At 39.0% G+C, this 16928-nt stretch overlaps 1 protein-coding gene across 1 annotated transcript; it reads right to left on the bottom strand.

Annotated features, from left to right (window-relative positions):
* Window positions 1–707: 707 nt before the first annotated feature.
* LOC104927190 (sodium- and chloride-dependent GABA transporter 2) lies at window positions 708–9722 on the bottom strand. Its single transcript, XM_027285625.1, has 14 exons — window positions 9593–9722; window positions 8962–9096; window positions 8023–8160; window positions 7079–7190; window positions 6821–6953; window positions 5820–5954; window positions 4945–5048; window positions 4677–4801; window positions 4427–4539; window positions 3032–3169; window positions 2811–2913; window positions 1443–1543; window positions 1117–1287; window positions 708–1023 (listed from the first exon to the last, which is right to left on the bottom strand). The coding sequence occupies exons 1-14, from the start codon at window positions 9720–9722 to the stop codon at window positions 913–915; spliced, it is 1749 nt and encodes a 582-aa protein (XP_027141426.1). The 3' UTR covers window positions 708–912.
* Window positions 9723–16928: the final 7206 nt, after the last annotated feature.

The raw sequence follows: 16928 nt of genomic DNA, 5'->3' as shown, positions 1-16928 counted from the left end.
TGCATGGATACACACAGGAGGAGCACCCTCTGCACATCCATTCTCCACTCCAGCACTCCTCATCCTGCCTGACCTCTCAGCAGTCTTTCCATTTAAAGATCATCCCCATGTCTCTCTTTTCTTTACAACCCTCTCTACTACTGTATCTTCTTCCCGCCATTTATAATGCACCAAACTTCCCCTCCAAGAAACCTTGAAGTACATAAGTCAAATCCAGACTCAGTGGCTGAACTGATGCAGATCAATGGTTTATTTAGTGAATGTACTGAAGCTTACAGATTGTCTGGTGAACTAATGATGATAATAATAATGATAATATCCTATGAATAATTCAGAACCTCTTAAATCATTTCCATTCTTTTATCTTCTCTCTTTGTGGTTTCCTCCAACCTCCATGGCTGTCAAGTGAAGCCGATGCAGAAGTGTCAAAAACTGCAGTTCCTTGAACAGCCACTTGAGGCTGTCTAGAGAACAAGTCAATTTCCATAAGTCCCCATGTTCAAATGTCTAACTTCACATCAGAAATAAACATGTTTACAGCCTGGTACAAAAAACAGTTTTGGTATCTATATCTAATTTCAACATTAATGATAACTGTACTGAATCTGGAAATAAACATTGAAATAAATGCTGATTTACATTATGTACAAAACATATATAGAAGTGTATGTCTGTCATATTAACCCCCAAATTCAATCAGGCACAGATGTGCCGCCTTCCGTGTGCCACAGCGATACGCGGTCGTTCTAGTTTACCAAAAACAACAGTGGGGTTTCGGGGTAAGGCTATGTCCAGTGTGTAGGATTTAGCAGCACCTAGTCACTGCAGCAACTGTCACTGTTAAAAGGTAAAAATTGTTCTTTCTTTTGGCTGCTATAGAAATCTATAAGTACATTACACAGAAGTAAACAGTCATAACATATCAGGAACAGGGGCTGACATTGGTCTCATCTCTGTTTCATTTAGTCTTTTAGTCTTCGGATCAACAGGATCTCTAACAGGATACCACAGGATCGACATGCGCTGTTGAGGACAGACGATAAAGACGATTAGATAAACAGAATACTGTATATTGGTAGAGTGAATATACTAAGCAGGATGTGTTGGTGCTTTTACTTCTCTGAGGGTGCCCTTTGTGAGCCAGATCTTGCCGACAGCCCATATGGGTATTGGAACCACAGAGGAAAAGGCTATGACTCGGCCCAGACTGTAGGCCCAGTCTGGGAACGCCTTGACCCTGCTGGATGTCAGGGGCTTTTGGTCCACAAAGGAGCAGATGAAGCAAATCTTGAATGAAACGCAGAGGAAGAAAGTAACTTCTGTAGCTTGATATTGTATCAGCATCATTGGCCTTCTGGTGCCAGGTCAGAAATTCCCCATACGAACCAAGTCTAGGTTCATATTTATCAGATGTGTCAGAAACATAACAGTGTGTAACTCACCACGCAGGTCAGAGGGGTGAAGTAACACCAGCACAGATTGAAAAAAAAAGACGGTCTCTGTCCTGTCATGTCTTTCACTGCATCACACATCCGACCGGAACCTGCGTGATAATTACAGTTTGTTAGCAACAATTTAAAGGATATATGACGGACTGCCCTGCAATCACTAAGTCTAAGCTTAAATATACAACACGTACATCAATAAATTATAATGTTATTTATAGGAGCAGTCTGTAAGGTTTAGTGGCACCTGGTGCTGGAGTTGCTGATTGCAATCCCCTCAACTGACTCTCTTGGCCAAAGAGGAAAATCTGCAGTGACTACAAAACCCACAAAAAAACATGGTTCTTTTTAGATGCAGTGTTTAGTATTGATGGTTATACACTAATGAAAAAGTTTTACATACATGAATGTTATACTACATATTCTCACACATCAGACCTTTAAATCTTTTTGTTAGATGACAAAAATCACATGAAAATCCATCCTGCTGGGATTCAATCCATACCCTTGCGTCCAAAAGCAGTGGTTGTGAACTAGTAAGTGGTTTAACACACTACATGAGAGATGTGACAACAATGGTGGCGGCTAAAGATGTTAGCAAGGTTGCTAACAGAACGTTTCTGAAGGCTTTTTCTTGATGGAAAAGATGTTCTTGCTCCTCTTTCAGCCGACTTTGGTAAGAGTTCGACTACATTATGTATTTCTGATTGGTTCAAGTCTGTGATAGACAGATTTTGAACATGCCTGCCCAAACAGTTTCCAGCAAACACCTAACAACAGGTTATGTGTTTTACAGAAATAGCAATCGCACCTGAGTTATCATTACCGACTGGTCACTGTGGCAGAAAAGTCCCGCTACTAAAGAGTCACTTATTCACTGGCTTGCTCGGCACTCGCCTGCTCTCTCTTTAACTTGCTCTATTTAGACGTGTCAGGAAGTTGAGATGCATACACCAGACAGTATTGCTCCTACAACAGAGATATTTCTAGATACAGGAACTATAGCAGAGGACTTGAAAATAGCAACTTATTACCAAACATGAACACTGATACTGGAAGATTATGTTCAATGATGACCATGTTTTACAAATAATATCTCTCCACCACACCTGTGCGTGACAAACGCAGACTTCTGGTTATGGAAAATAAACTATGGTTGAAGGAACATTTTGACATTTCTGGAAATACATGAGAAGATCCATACCACCAGGAAGTCGCAAGAAATAGTCACACTACTTCCTGCTCCGGCAATGAATGTTGGTACTGGACTAGAACTCAGAGGATACTGGGTTGATATTTAAACCGGGGTAACAGTTTAAAGATAGCTCGATAGTACTTTTGGAACATGATACTGGTACTACTCACCAAAGGCCCAGCCAATAGCCACACACTCGGCCAAAGACACAAACAATATACACGCTCCATTAGCAGCATAGTGGTCAAACAACTGGAACAGGTACACTCCTCCCTGGACAACACACAACAGGTACATGAAGTATATTTGGTGTCACTTAAATTGCGCCTTCAATATGAGAATGTGTTGAGTGTTAGCTGTTGTGTTTGGGTTTCACAGGCCTGTGCAGTACCTGAGAGGCGAGAGGGATCTCTATCAAGAAGAAGGCAGAGGAGAAGATGATGAGGAAGATTTCTCTGCGCCAGGGTCTGCGCATCTGTCCTGGGAACAAGTCGATCACTGACGATGTTATAGTTTCCAAACCTGCGAACTAACACACACAAGTAGACAGAGAAGAGAATACCTTTATACCAGATCATTATGTCAAACATACACAGTGAAGAGTGTGCCTGCATCTTGATTATAACTACATATGAGGCTGGTTTATTTCATACTGGAAGATGTGTCACTCCCTCTTCTCCAGCACCGTGAGTTACATGTTTACTGGAATGCCCTGAAACTTTGTAATGATTCTCAAGAAGTTTGCGGTTAGTATGACGGTACAACATCACTGAATACTGAAAAGTTCTGTACATGGCTGATTGCTGGAGTAAAACTTGAAACAAGCTTTGCTCAAAAAAGTTTGATACTTGATGTCTGGTATTGAAGTGTACTGGAGTGGTACTGAAATCTTAGGCATTGTGTCATTTCTTTAGCAGATGTCAAGTAGCGTAACTCAAATTATGTAGTTGGAATGTCAACTTGATGGGAGAGCAGCCATTAATATCAAATTTCTGTGCTGCTAGTATGCCCGGTACACCGCTCCAACCGAGTCCCACCACCAGTCCACAGTCCACTTCCACTGCAGCCATCACATCTTCTCTGAAAGTCGCTTTGGATAAAAGCGTCAGCTAAATGACTAAATGCAAATAATGATGAAATGTAAATAACTAAGGGATTGACAACAGTGTGTGTGCCCTCCCATTTATCAATCCTGTTTTTGCTATATGACTAGAAGCAAGTTGCATTGAGGTTTTAAAAAATATTTAGAAAGTATTAAAAAGGTATTAAATTTAACCTCAGGAATCCTGCATAAAGTCTAAAAAATCTGTAAAATAATGGTATTTTCCTGCAGAACTTTTAGGATTGACCCTTTATTGAAGGTGATTGATCATAATTATTTGGGAAAAATCTGTAAAATAATGTTATTTTTCTGTAACAATTTTAATGAAATTTTCTGTAAATTTAATGTTTTTGCACATTATTTGAATTACGTTTTTTTTTACTTTAATTTTACGGTGTTTGTTTGGCAGCCAGTCATTTACCGTTTTTATGGGTTTTTTTCTTACAGTGTTCTACATGCCACCCCTAGTCAGTACCCCGTTTAGGGCCACCCCAGTCAAAAGAGTTTGGACACACCCCTGCTCTGTAGACTACATGCATACAAGACACATTGATGTTGTGGAGATATCTTTAGACCTGACTAAAATGTATACAACACAAAGATTTGATATAATTAAATTAATATGATATACAGTATAAGATCCGATACATATGCCTTGTATTATGGTGTGTGTTATCTTCTTACCACTGTGTCCAGTCCCAACAGAATGAGCATAAAGAAGAAGCAAACAGCCCACAGCTGAGGCACGGGCATCATGGCCACAGCCTGAGGAAAAGCGATGAATGCCAGTCCAGGGCCTGAAGGACAGAAGGGACATTTTAATTATTGTCCTCTCCACTTGCCTTGTATTAGATAAGATTTCTGTCCTTTTCTAATTAAAGTGTGAGGGTACATTAGATTCTCGTGTCGAGCAGAGACAGAACTTCAATCATACCCGATTCGACCACCATGTTGATGGGAATTCCCTGTTCGTGGGCCATGTAGCCCAGAGCTGAGAAGACTGCGAAGCCGGCCACAAAGCTTGTGCCACTGTTGAGCGCACACAACCACAGACTGTCCCTGTATATTTACAAAAATGTACATAAAGTTAAAGGACCAGTGTGCAGGAATATAGCAGGGTAGTTGCTGATTGCACTCCCCTCACCTCGCCCTCTCGTTCCTAGTGTTAAGGTGGCCTCAGAACATGCGGAAAAACAGCTTACCTGTAACAGTTGTTCTTGACTTTATTGTAGCTGCTCAATGTAATAACGGTTCCTGATGCAACACCATAGGAGAAGAGAACCTGAGCGCAAGCCTCCATCCATACCTGATTAACAAGTAATTAGATCATTGTCAGTGTTATATGAGTCGGTAGTCGGTCTTTAGTCTGTCAGTTCTCTGCTCGTCTCCTGTGATAACTATCCCCCAGATCAGGTAGGTGTGACACTTCAACACAAACTTGGCCTTTCACAAATACCACTTCACAAACAGACAAGACACTCTAAAGCTATGTCCCAATTCAGGGGCTGCATCCTTCGAAGCACGCATTTGAAGGCCGATTACGTCACAACGCCGCGCAAAGGTTGTCCCAATTCGAAGGCTCCTTCAAATGCATCCTTCTTTTCCCTTTTTTGGGGGGATGCACCGCAACTATCCTTCGCGGTCTCCCATATTCCAAGATCCTTTGCACGCCACTGTTCAGTGCCAGGGAAAATACTATGGCGACACCAAGCGGCAATGAATTAACATTTAAATGTAAGTATTGGGTTTTTATATTTAATTACTTTTACTAATTACTTATATTTTCTTTCTTATACTTTCTTCTGTCTGTTTTTTCTTTGTTTTCTCAACTGACGACTAACTGACAGGCAACGGCTACGTCACAAAGTACCAACTGACGGCAGGTGACCTAGCTGGTGACGCAACCAGGAAATGCTTCGAAGGCTAGACTGTCTCATTTAACAACGGTTGATGCGGCCTTCAAAGGTCCCTCAGAAGGAGTCGCCTTAGAAGGCTGTGAAGGCTGCGTCCTTCGAAGCATGCAGCCCCTGAATTGGGACACAGCTTAAAGCTGCAAGATTTGTCCAAGGTGCCTCACCTGAAGGTCTGCCAGACGAGAGGGATCTGGATACAGGTAGTAGACCACACCCTGCCAGGCTCCGGGCAGCGTCAACCCCCTGACCAGCAGGATGGCCAGCATCACATAGGGGAACACAGCCGTGAAATACACCACCTGAAATTTCAATAGTTACTTAGCATATTGCATTCCATCACAAATGGCTCTCCATATTTACGACATGAGATATTGCACACTGAAACTGAAAAAATTACAAATTTCTACAAAATCTTGTTTTTAAGTGATATATCACACAAGAAAATTTAGTTTCATGTAAAGTTTGGTCACTTTTTTACTGGAGGGAGATTCTGGTTTATAACAGTATCAGTTTTATTTTGTAAAGCTGTATTTCCTGAGCTCCACCAAGCTTTACTTCCTCTTTTCGCCTGAATTCACTTGCAGGCAGCATTACATGAGGTAATTGTTTTTCTCCTCACAATTAATGATATTTAGAATTTTTGGTTCTCAAAGAACACTTCAGGAAGTGCAATTGTTATATTTTACACGATGTGATGTAGAATAAAATCCTACACTCAGATTTCCTGCATTCTCTTTTTATACTTGCGACCGTTAGCCGACATATCAAACAAAACACTGACAACAGTTCTAGAAATATCAACACCAAACACACCCAACCACATTACAGTAATACAAATGTGAATGATGGACAACTGGACTTGCCATCATCCTTGTGGACATGCTCCCTATAGATATCAATAAATTGCCATAATTTCTACACAGTCAGTGGTGTAACACTGTTGTGTTGTATAATCATCCTCTATAGCGCATTTTTCAATGAAAATGAGCAGGATATTAGAAATAACATAAAACCTATTAAAAATAAGTTAAAAAACCCCTGAACTTATTTTAGGACAAGAGGTGATGCAACAGACATGATTCTGTCCAAACCTTTTTTAAACTCCCCAAAGCGGGGAATTTAAACTTCATTTGGTCGCTCAACCCTCAGACCAAAGTTCACAGACCTTTCCTGTGGTGCGGACCCCTTTCCAAATGCAGAAGTAGCAGGCCACCCAGCAGGCCAGGAGACATAGCACCAGCTCCCACTGTACTGAACCAATCTTATCTATTCCCTGAGACATGGACAGCACTCCTCTCCTGTATGGGGACAATAGACAATCAGTATTACTGGATTTAACCAGAAAAGAGTGAACTTTATACTTCCTCCATTGCTGCTGCACTAAGTAATTTATTAAGAGCTTGATGCAACAACACTGACTCACTCCCAGAACTCATTGGCTGAAGACTTAGTGAGATTTCCATTTGTCCAGTTTACTGTCAGGTTGCTGCTGTGTATTGCAGTCCTGTTTGCAGAGGTGAGGTCCACACATCTTTCTGTTGAGAGGAAGGGAAATGATCACACTGATTATGTGTTCATCTTTAAACCATGTTATTTAAATGGTCATTAGAATTTAGTTAATGGCACCATTTTCTGCATTAAAGTTAAACGTTAGCAGCTGTCAGCACCTTGATACCTTGTTATGGAAGTACATGCATGGCTAACGATGTCTAGGGTTACCATCCAGACAAAACCATTTAATACCTCAAATAAAAACACCCCAAAAAACACTTTGTTCATGAAAAAATGGAAGAAACCTCAGGTAGGGCTGGGTATTGGTACTTGACACCTTTCAAGATATCGACCGAAACAACCCAGTACTGAGTAGTATCGAAACTGGGCCTGTCAAATGATACCTGCAATCGGTTCTTTTTGTAACCAGATCAAGACTGCAAGCAGTCTTTGATTCAATGCGCCGTGTGATTGGTCCACCACCGCAACAACACCTAGGGGTCATGTACTAAGGACTCGCAAAATGTTTCTGTGACAGGCAATGGCAGAAGTAGTGTGACATGATTGCAAAGCCATATCACTGGCTGGTTCAATAAAGCGTGTGACTTGTAACTTGACTGTTGGTTTCCCCATTCCTACAAAAAAATGTTTGAACTTTTTTAACCTGGTTGCACGAAGTTATGATCTAGTACACTAGCCCACAGTACTTTTACATAAAAGTAGTCTATTCAGATTAGAGACCCAACATGCTGAATTGTCATCACATTAATGTAAATGGATGCATGTCAGAAATGGGCTCTCGCTCAATCAATCTTTCCAAGAGGTAGATATGTTTTTTAAAAATTTACTATACATCCACCCTCATCCTATACTGACCTGTGTTCCAGTGATTGTTGCAGGTAGTCCAGGGCAGAGGGTCTCTGAAACTGTAGATGAGGTAGAGGAGGGCCCAGGCCAGAACAATGGCATACAGTCTGGAATACAGCTGGATCATCATGATAGAATAGCCAGTCCCTGAGAGAGAGAAAACCATAGGCAATATAAAACATGAATGTAGTATCTATGACATCATCCACAGGTTTCTGAAGAGTGCTTAATGAAGCCTGGTTGCTCAAACAAGCCATCTGTGACAGCACCCACCTGTCAATCAAAGCATCCACTGTCTTAATTATTAACTTTAAGCCTTAATATAATTTAAACAGATGAGTTCAGTCATGAACAGGGAAATGAGTTATAGAGAGAAAAAACGTTTTTTGTACCAGGCTGTTATTTCTGCTGTGAAGTTGAAGATTTTACATGGGAGTTTATGGAGATTGACTTGTTTTGTAGCCAGCCTCAAGTGGCCGTTATGGGGAACTGCAGTTTTTGGCACTTCCATGTTGGCTTCAGCCACAGAGGTTGACTCTTAAAGAAATCATCCAAAACACCTTAGTTTAATTGGATATAGTTCTAGATATAAGGCGCACCTAAAGGCAGCAGCCAAATCTGGTAAAGATTGTTAAATGTTACTTTAAATATTAGCCCTCGTCCATTTTTGGAAAAGAATACCAGCACCAGCGGTAGAAAGAGTACTGAAAATCTGTACTCAAAAGGAAGTACTGTTAAAGTACTGTTACATTGTTACTTTTTGACTGTTGGTGTTTGATTTATTAACAACAGGCAGTCAATCATGTATGGCATGAATTTCAGCATTCTTGTTGTTTTGCTCACTCTGTTATATGACGTCCACAGCACCATGAGAATACTATAACTACTGTCCAGTGTTCATAGAAATGTTTCTGCTTACAGTGATTTAACCAGCAATAATGTGATTACCGTTTGCCAGTGGGCAGAACTTGGTCCAGCAGGTCATGGCACCCTCCTGCCCGTACTGACCAATCGCAGTCTCCAGCATGAAAAGTGGCACACCACACAGCAGAGCAAAGAAACAGTAAGGTAAGAGGAAGACACCTGCAGAGACACAGAAATACACCTGAAAACTCCACTAACAATTATTTTCACGATGGCTTAATCCAGTGATTATTATCCAGATTAATTGATTCATCTGTTGATCTACTATAAAATGTCTTTTAATGTTTTGGCTGACCTGATCTAAAAGGAGTTTTACAATACAGATATATGGTTGACAAAGAACAAATAATGCTAACTAATAAAACTAAAAAACAATGATCATTTCAGCTCTAATCCAATCGACGCCCAGTTTCTTGTGTGCAGGAGTCATGTAGGCATTATTTAAGATATAATCTATAAATAAATGTATTACATTTAAAAACTGTTCCATTTTTTCCTTCTGTTTTTCTCCTTTGTTCCTTCTGTTTCCCATAAATTTAGTCATGAAGAAATCAATAAAGAATGACATCTATAAAGACCTCATCAATGATAAAAAGTGAATATTTGAATCAGGGTTTAAATATTACAATATAGGGACTCCTGCGTTCCAGCTTACCTCCTCCATTCTTGTAGCACAGGTAGGGGAATCTCCACAAATTTCCCAGGCCGACCACATTGCCTGCTGCTGCCAGAAAATATTCAGTTTTCCTGCTCCACTGTTCCCTCTTTTTCACTCGGGTCTCCATCTTGACATTGCCTCCTCAGTCTCTGACCAGTACTAGCAGTGCAGACATCTGTCAGTGAGTGTTAATGTTTTACTCTAATCTTTAACACTGACTGAACTACCTAATTTATTATTTCTTATTGATGACCAACTTTCTTTTTTCTTTTTCCCCCTTTTCTTTCTTTTTATTGTGTATTTTAAATTTGATTTTGTATATTTACTAATTTCCATACAAGTTTCTTGTCTATTGTCTTTCTGTTCTCAATTTTTTAATGAAACTTGAAACTTGATTTGTTATAACTGGCAATTACTGTATATGCTTGAAAATGCAATAAAAATGTATTTCTTGTTTGATTTCCACACAGCGTGGTTGTTTTTGCATCAACTACATTTATTATTTAATCAGAATTACCAGTGCTCCTGAGATGTATTATATATTGTTTTCAAATCCACATGTAATTTTCCGCATTAAGCCTGATTCCTGTGTTGTTTTGATCAAATAATACCTACAAAGGAAGTTGAAAAAAGAAGTCTTAAGTATGGGAAATATCAGCCAATGAGAGCACAGCATTAATAAGAAAGAATTATTAGAGATTTGTAAGTACATAATCATTTCATCACCTCTAGAGAGATCGTCAACTAAAAGACAGAGGATAGTGAAAACCCAGAGGGACTTGAGACACATCTCAAGGCAAAACAACATATTTTATAACCCACACCAGCTAACATTCGTCCACTACCTAGCTGACATTACTGTTTGATAATGTTATACAATAACAAAGGTGTAAATCGTTGTCTGCTAAAGCAGTTGGAACACATTTTTGTGTTAGATGTAATCTGTATGAACATTAACAAAGAGATATGTGTTCTAGTGAGCATATTGTCACATGATGTGACTGCAAGCTTGAGGTGTGCTCTACTGCAGGCTTAACTCTCACATTTTTTAATGTATTTTTTATTTTTTATTTTTAGCCTATTGTAATAAGTGGACTAAAATAGACCTGTTGTTACTGCTTTGCATAAAATGTGCACACTGAAACCTATTCAAAACACTATTTTTGATCCTGCCAAATACAAAGTATAAATAATAATAAATCATTTTCCGCTTCATTTGAGGCCTGGGCTTTTAAGTGTAGGCCAGAGGGCAACCACACTATTGTTATCCAAATCTTTATTATTATTTATTTATTTTTATTTTATTTTTTTCTACCATGCCGCACTCCTACTCCCACAAATCCTGTACGACAACCATAACATTACACCAGATGCAGCTCATTCATGACATGTGTGTTATTACTTTTCTAAGTTCTACTATTTATACTGCACAAATTATTCAACATTTTCTACAATAATTGAATGCATTGGAAAATCACGTGCTGCTCTTCTTAGGGCCCAAAAGATGGCGCCATTGCTTTGCAACCTCATGCCTGCACTCAAGGGCCACAGGGAGCACTAAGCTCACACTTTGTTAGAATATTCTATGAATTCATACAATATTTCAAAATGTCCTACATTTCTATCTTTTCATACAAATTTCCATACTTTTCAGCTAATCTCACACTGATGAAGACAGCAATCGGGCAGCTGGGGTTGTGACAAGGACCAAAAAAGGTGCAGTATGTCTCAAATGTTGGCTACTAGTTTTTTCACAGGATCAACTCCAAAATTCTAGTGCTTGTCTATACATCACTGAATGGTTTAGGTCCAAGATATGATCAGATCTGTTCTGCTGGAGACTTGTAGCAAGCAGGAGTCATGGTGGTGAGGGAGAAATGAGCTTTATTTGACAAAGACGGGTGACAACAGTGCTAATAAATGTATGTAAAATTATTATTTCAGGCAAGAACCACCAGCAATCTGCTGAAACATCTTTCTACACACCATGGGCTTAGATTACAGGAACACTAATCACACAAGTGTGACTGCTTTACAACTGAGCAGCCGTTACTGAGGGTAAATATCCTGTTATAACATGAGCACCATCCAGGCAGGATTAACAGAATAAACTCAAATTTTCTCTTATTTAATTTATTTTACATGCTGACCAACAGTCTGCTGCTACAGTTAGCTCTTAGGATAACCGGTTCTTAATTAAACAGTGGTTAAACAGTGGAGCTTTTGCAAACCTGTGTAGGTTTCCCCCACACAGAAAAGTGATCAAGAATCAATAAGAAAACTCATAAAGAATCAGACCAATAAGCAGAATTGTTAGCTGCGTTTATATCAATAAAATCTTATGCATTAATCAGTTAATGCAGATAACTAAATAGTTCCAATGCTCCACCAGCACATTAAATCCAGTACATTTGCATTCGAAGTACAAGGTATAAACATTCATCTTAAATATGATAATAAAATATGTATTTGATGATAGACTGATTATTGTGCATATTACAATCAGTGCATACAAGTAGCTTAGCCATTAAAAGACCAGTGTGTAGAATTTAGTGGCATCTAGTGGTGGTGAGGTTTCAGATTGCAACCAACTGAAAACCTGTCACGTCTCCCTTTCAATTCAAGCATGAAGGAGAAACTACAGCAGCTGTGAAACTTGTAAAAAAAAACAGTCCTATGTAGAGCCAGAATTTGGTTTGTCCCTTCTGGGCTGCTGTAGAAACAAAATGGTGAACTCCATGGAAGAGGACCCGCTCCCTCTTTAGATATAATCATTATAAGGTAACATAAACATAACAATTCTTATTTTCAGGTGATTTTACACTAATGAAAACATAGTTATGAATGATGATATTACATTTCTGTCAACAGATACCCTTAAAATGTTACACACTGGACATTGTTTAATGGACATGATTAAGGAACAGCATGTGACCATGTAAAAATTTAATAAACTATCAAATCAGGACGCCAACATGATGAACTTATCAGAGAATTTAAGAATAATGAGAACATACTGTACGTTTACACTCCATGTATGCATTAAGAATGCCCACACTCCCTTTCTGCTCACATGACCAGCAAAGTAACCTTTTTATGGTGAATGAAGGTGACTGCATAGGCAGCAGCTCCCCCTACTGACCAAATGGCCTGATCGCCACTTGTCATTCAAACACATTTCTTTGGTTTATCTGTGGAGGATAAAAATGGTGGAAATGATTACCCCAGTATCTGTCATTGCATTCAAAGGCCATGGCTCTTGTTTGACAGGAGCTCCCTCTTCCTGTCAAAGTGTAAAGGCAGATAACGGTTCCTGACCATTCCCACTATTCCTAATAGTATCCCAAATTTGCTGTGAGTACCGCTACCTACAGTATAAAGCCAACCAAGAACCCAAGAAATGCATCTCTAGATGGAAATGGAATAAAATATAAACATTTATGTGGATATGAATCAGCAGCACGAGGTTGAGGCCGAGGTTACCGTGACAAAAGTCTTGTGGAGAAAGACCAGATGCTGCAGTGTGCTCTGTAAAAGGACTGAGTGGAGGAGTGTTGCAGACTGAAGCACATAGCTTCATTTTATAGCATCACAGATAAAGATCTGCTGCACACAGTTTGTATATGTCTCTGTTCCCCCCAAATTCTTTCCACTGTGGAAAGAAGGGAGTACATAAAAGTAAATATTATTCATTTAAGAAAACAATAATTCATGTAGTAAAGATACCAAGTCATATTCTCCTCTTATATATAAGGGAGAGAGTGGAATGTAACTACTTTCTTACATCTGGATTGCCACCTGCTAAAGTGTTTGTTTCAAAAACGTGAATGTGAATATGTTCCCAATTTTGAATTGTATAATCCAAACTACCACAAAGTTGTCCAGTCAAGTTCTATACATTGAAAACACCACTTAATTTACTACTGGTTAAAGTTCCCATTAAACTGAAAGCAAAGCGTTTCCTGTAAAAATGGAATTGTCATGGATACTGATAGCCAATTCTCAGTGTGTGGTACCCTTCCCCAACAACTATGCACTGCAGGTAGTGCTATGAGCTAGTATCAACGTCTACATTCGAGTCAACACTGGGACTGTGGGACTAAACACAACCTCTGAAACAAATACAGTAGCCTACGGAAGTGGTTTTATTGCTGGGGCTGAGTTGGTTTGATCAGCCGTGTAGGCTGACCAAGGTAGCTGTGGTCCCTGCAGCCAATTCTGTTGCCTCCTAATGGCAGATTCAGTTACAGTAGTTAATTAGCAGCTAGCCACTTTATTGTAGTAGTAGTATAGTTAAGTTAAAGCTATCTGTGCATGTAACTCTGTAACATGGAGTTGTTACAGAAATAAAATATGATCCAGTTTCACCAAAATTACTGAATAAAGTTATAAAGTTGTGTTTTTGTGTAGAAATCTGCCCGGCCATAGATACACGTAGCAGCCATAACAAACGTTTTAGACTGTATCAAACAGGAATCACTCTGCTGTGTCATAAGTGAGAAAGAGTTTCATTAGATACAAAATTAGTATACGTCCCCAAGTGCAGGGTGAGTGATCGCCATGTCTTTATCATTGATCAGGAAACAACAAACTTTAAAATATCATGAAGAATATTCAAAAATACCAAAAACATTTTTGTCATTGGTGGGCCAGATACTGGTGTATAGGCGACAATCAATCAAACTTTATTTGTATAACACAAAATATTCACACAATAAAACCTGTTTGCTCGAAAACAACAACAAAAATGTTAGCATAGATGCTAGACTGAAGGCTTTCCTTGATGAGAAAGATGTTTTCACTCTTCTTTTAACTGACTACAAAAAGAGTTTGACTACATTATATGGTTAATTGATGATAGGTTGAATTTTTCTGGGCTAAAAGACACGTAGTCCAATACACACAACAGAACAAGTTGATCTTCAGTTGACGGTTGAAATGTCAGCGCAGACAATCTTCTTGAACATAGAAGGATACAGGCTCAATATACTCTTGGCACACTTCACATCTGGAAAACATTTCTCAGGACCTCCTCCTCCACTGTAACTCTAAAAAGCATCGAAGGTCCCACTCTGACCCTGATCCTTAACTGATCCTAGGTTGACCAAAACAGCATCAAAAAAACATCTGTCTTGGACTTCTGCCAACGTTTGTACCAGATGTGTGCGTGACAAACTGAGTCAGGCATACCAACATGCTTCTACACTGAACATGGGAACATACATCTTAACACAAATGCATCCTAACAATTGATCTGACTGCCTGAAGTTAACCGTCAACAGATAGTTAGATGGCTCATCCAATCACCTGCCAGGTTTTTTAATTGCTGCTCTTTTATTAATAATTTCTGATGAAGATTTCCAAGATAGTTCTGTATGAAGTGATGAAGCTGTGTTGCTGGTGTGCATGCGTGTGAGTGTGTGTGTGTGTGTGTGTGTGTATGGGTGAATGTGACAAGTGTTGTAAAAGCTCTCTGAGTGGTCGGTATATGAGAAAGGCGTTATGTAAATACAAGCCCATTTATACCCACCAGCACTGAATAATATTTACTTTCAGATTTGAACAGCCTACATATGGTGACCAAGGAGACATCCAGCATAGGAAATGTAATAAACACATCCTCCTCATATAGATACATATCCTAACCTAAGCTAACCACAAAAAAAAACATCTGCATTTGTTTCAAATAATAAAAATAAAATATATAATAAATAGTTTTGGTTGATATTATCATGTTGGGATGCTGTATAAAACTAAATTGTCACAGTAAATCACAGTATATCTTCTTCCCAGCTCCTCTTCATGTTGAACATAAACTACTCTGTCATAAAAGTCAGATTTATATTTGTATTCTATATATTTTGACTTACTACTCACTTTAACTTTCAGTTTAAAGTATTTGCAAAGTATTCTAACTCATAAAGTTACATTTGCAACAACTTGAATTCATCTTTACTTGTGTCAGGCCATGAACATTGCAGTTTTGTCTCAGTTTTGATGAAGATACTTGGATGTGATCTGTGCTTGATATCAGTGATCGTTTCAGTTCTTAAACCAGACTTGATTTAGACAGAAAGACGTCCGCAGAGTCTGGTCTCGGGTCTTCTTGCTCATGATTCCTCAGGGTAGATTTATCAGGGCACTGGGGAATTGGAATGTTGTTCATGATGGTGGACCCGAGTGAGTAAAGATCAAATAGGAATTGGTATGTGCTCTTTGAACCAGACTTCACTTTGTCTGATCTCATCAGCTCTGAGTTGTCTTTATCAAACAGTTGGTGCACTTAGTCTTATTCAAGTCAGACTTTTTAACTGCTTTCCTGAGCCACCTTCATGAAGAGTTTACTGCTTTTAGAATACACGTCTACTTGATAAATAATTTACATGCACATATAAAGTTACATTTTAAAGCCTGAAATTACAAACAAGTATTTTTGTCCTGCAGATATGGTAGAAAAAGTTTATGCTGCCTGTTTGCAACACATTGTGTTTCCTGTGGCTGCTTCACGATAAAGGTTGCCCTGTATTACACCAGTTGAATGCTTTTAATGTACTGTAAAGCAGTGACAGCAGGAAATGGGCAGAAAATGGTGTATATATCTGTTATATATAAAAATGGAAATATATTAAACAGCAAAACTGGGTCTGATTAAATGATTAAAACCATTCACCACAAAATATTACATAACTTGTATGATCCATAAAAAAAAACACAACTAAACAACAACCGGATTCACCAAGCTGGGAGCTTCAGCATCCTGTTCACTCATAAAGGCTCATTTCTAAGAAACCAAGAAACAAGGGAAGTTCAGCTCGCGCTGCAGTTCCAGTTGACACTAAACCAATCTTTGCACGTATAAATCAATGAGAGAACGTGATGACACAATATACATACTACATTACCAGCATTAGAGGGGAGATCTCCGATGAGTTGTGCAGCTGAGGCTGAGCCTGGGAGTCAGGCTAAAAAAAAAGCTGGAATGTATGAAGAGACCACAGGGTCAATCTAAACAGCCATTTATAAAGCTTAGATGGGAACAGACAAGTGTGTGTATCTTTGTGCATGGCTCAATGCGTGTTAATTTAAAGTGGATGCGCCAGATCCAGAGGTCCGTGCAAGTGTGTACTACTCTACATGCTAAGAGTGGTTACACAACGATGATGAATTATCGATTAACATTAAAGGTCCAGTGTGTCACATTTAGGGATTTCTATTTACAGAACATGTCAGAAATTAAATAGAACATTCATAACTATGTTTTCATTAGAGTATAATCACCTGAAATAAGAATTATTATGTTTTTATTACGGGTCTGCTTGGCTTAAAACTACAC

Source organism: Larimichthys crocea, chromosome XII (assembly GCF_000972845.2).
Source record: "Larimichthys crocea isolate SSNF chromosome XII, L_crocea_2.0, whole genome shotgun sequence".
In the NCBI taxonomy this organism is placed as follows: Eukaryota; Metazoa; Chordata; class Actinopteri; family Sciaenidae; genus Larimichthys; species Larimichthys crocea.
This window is presented reverse-complemented; position numbering and strand designations above follow the sequence as displayed.

What these genes read in the sequence shown, in the direction of transcription:
- LOC104927190 (XM_027285625.1), bottom strand. Translation starts at nt 9,722, where the DNA reads ATGGAGACCCGAGTGAAAAAGAGGGAACAGTGGAGCAGGAAAACTGAA. An exon ending in TCACCCCTCTGACCTGCGTG is followed by an intron (nt 1,288 to 1,442) that starts GTGAGTTACACA and finishes GTTTCATTCAAG; the next exon opens with ATTTGCTTCATCTGCTCCTT. An exon ending in CAAAGGGCACCCTCAGAGAA is followed by an intron (nt 1,024 to 1,116) that starts GTAAAAGCACCA and finishes TGTCCTCAACAG; the next exon opens with CGCATGTCGATCCTGTGGTA.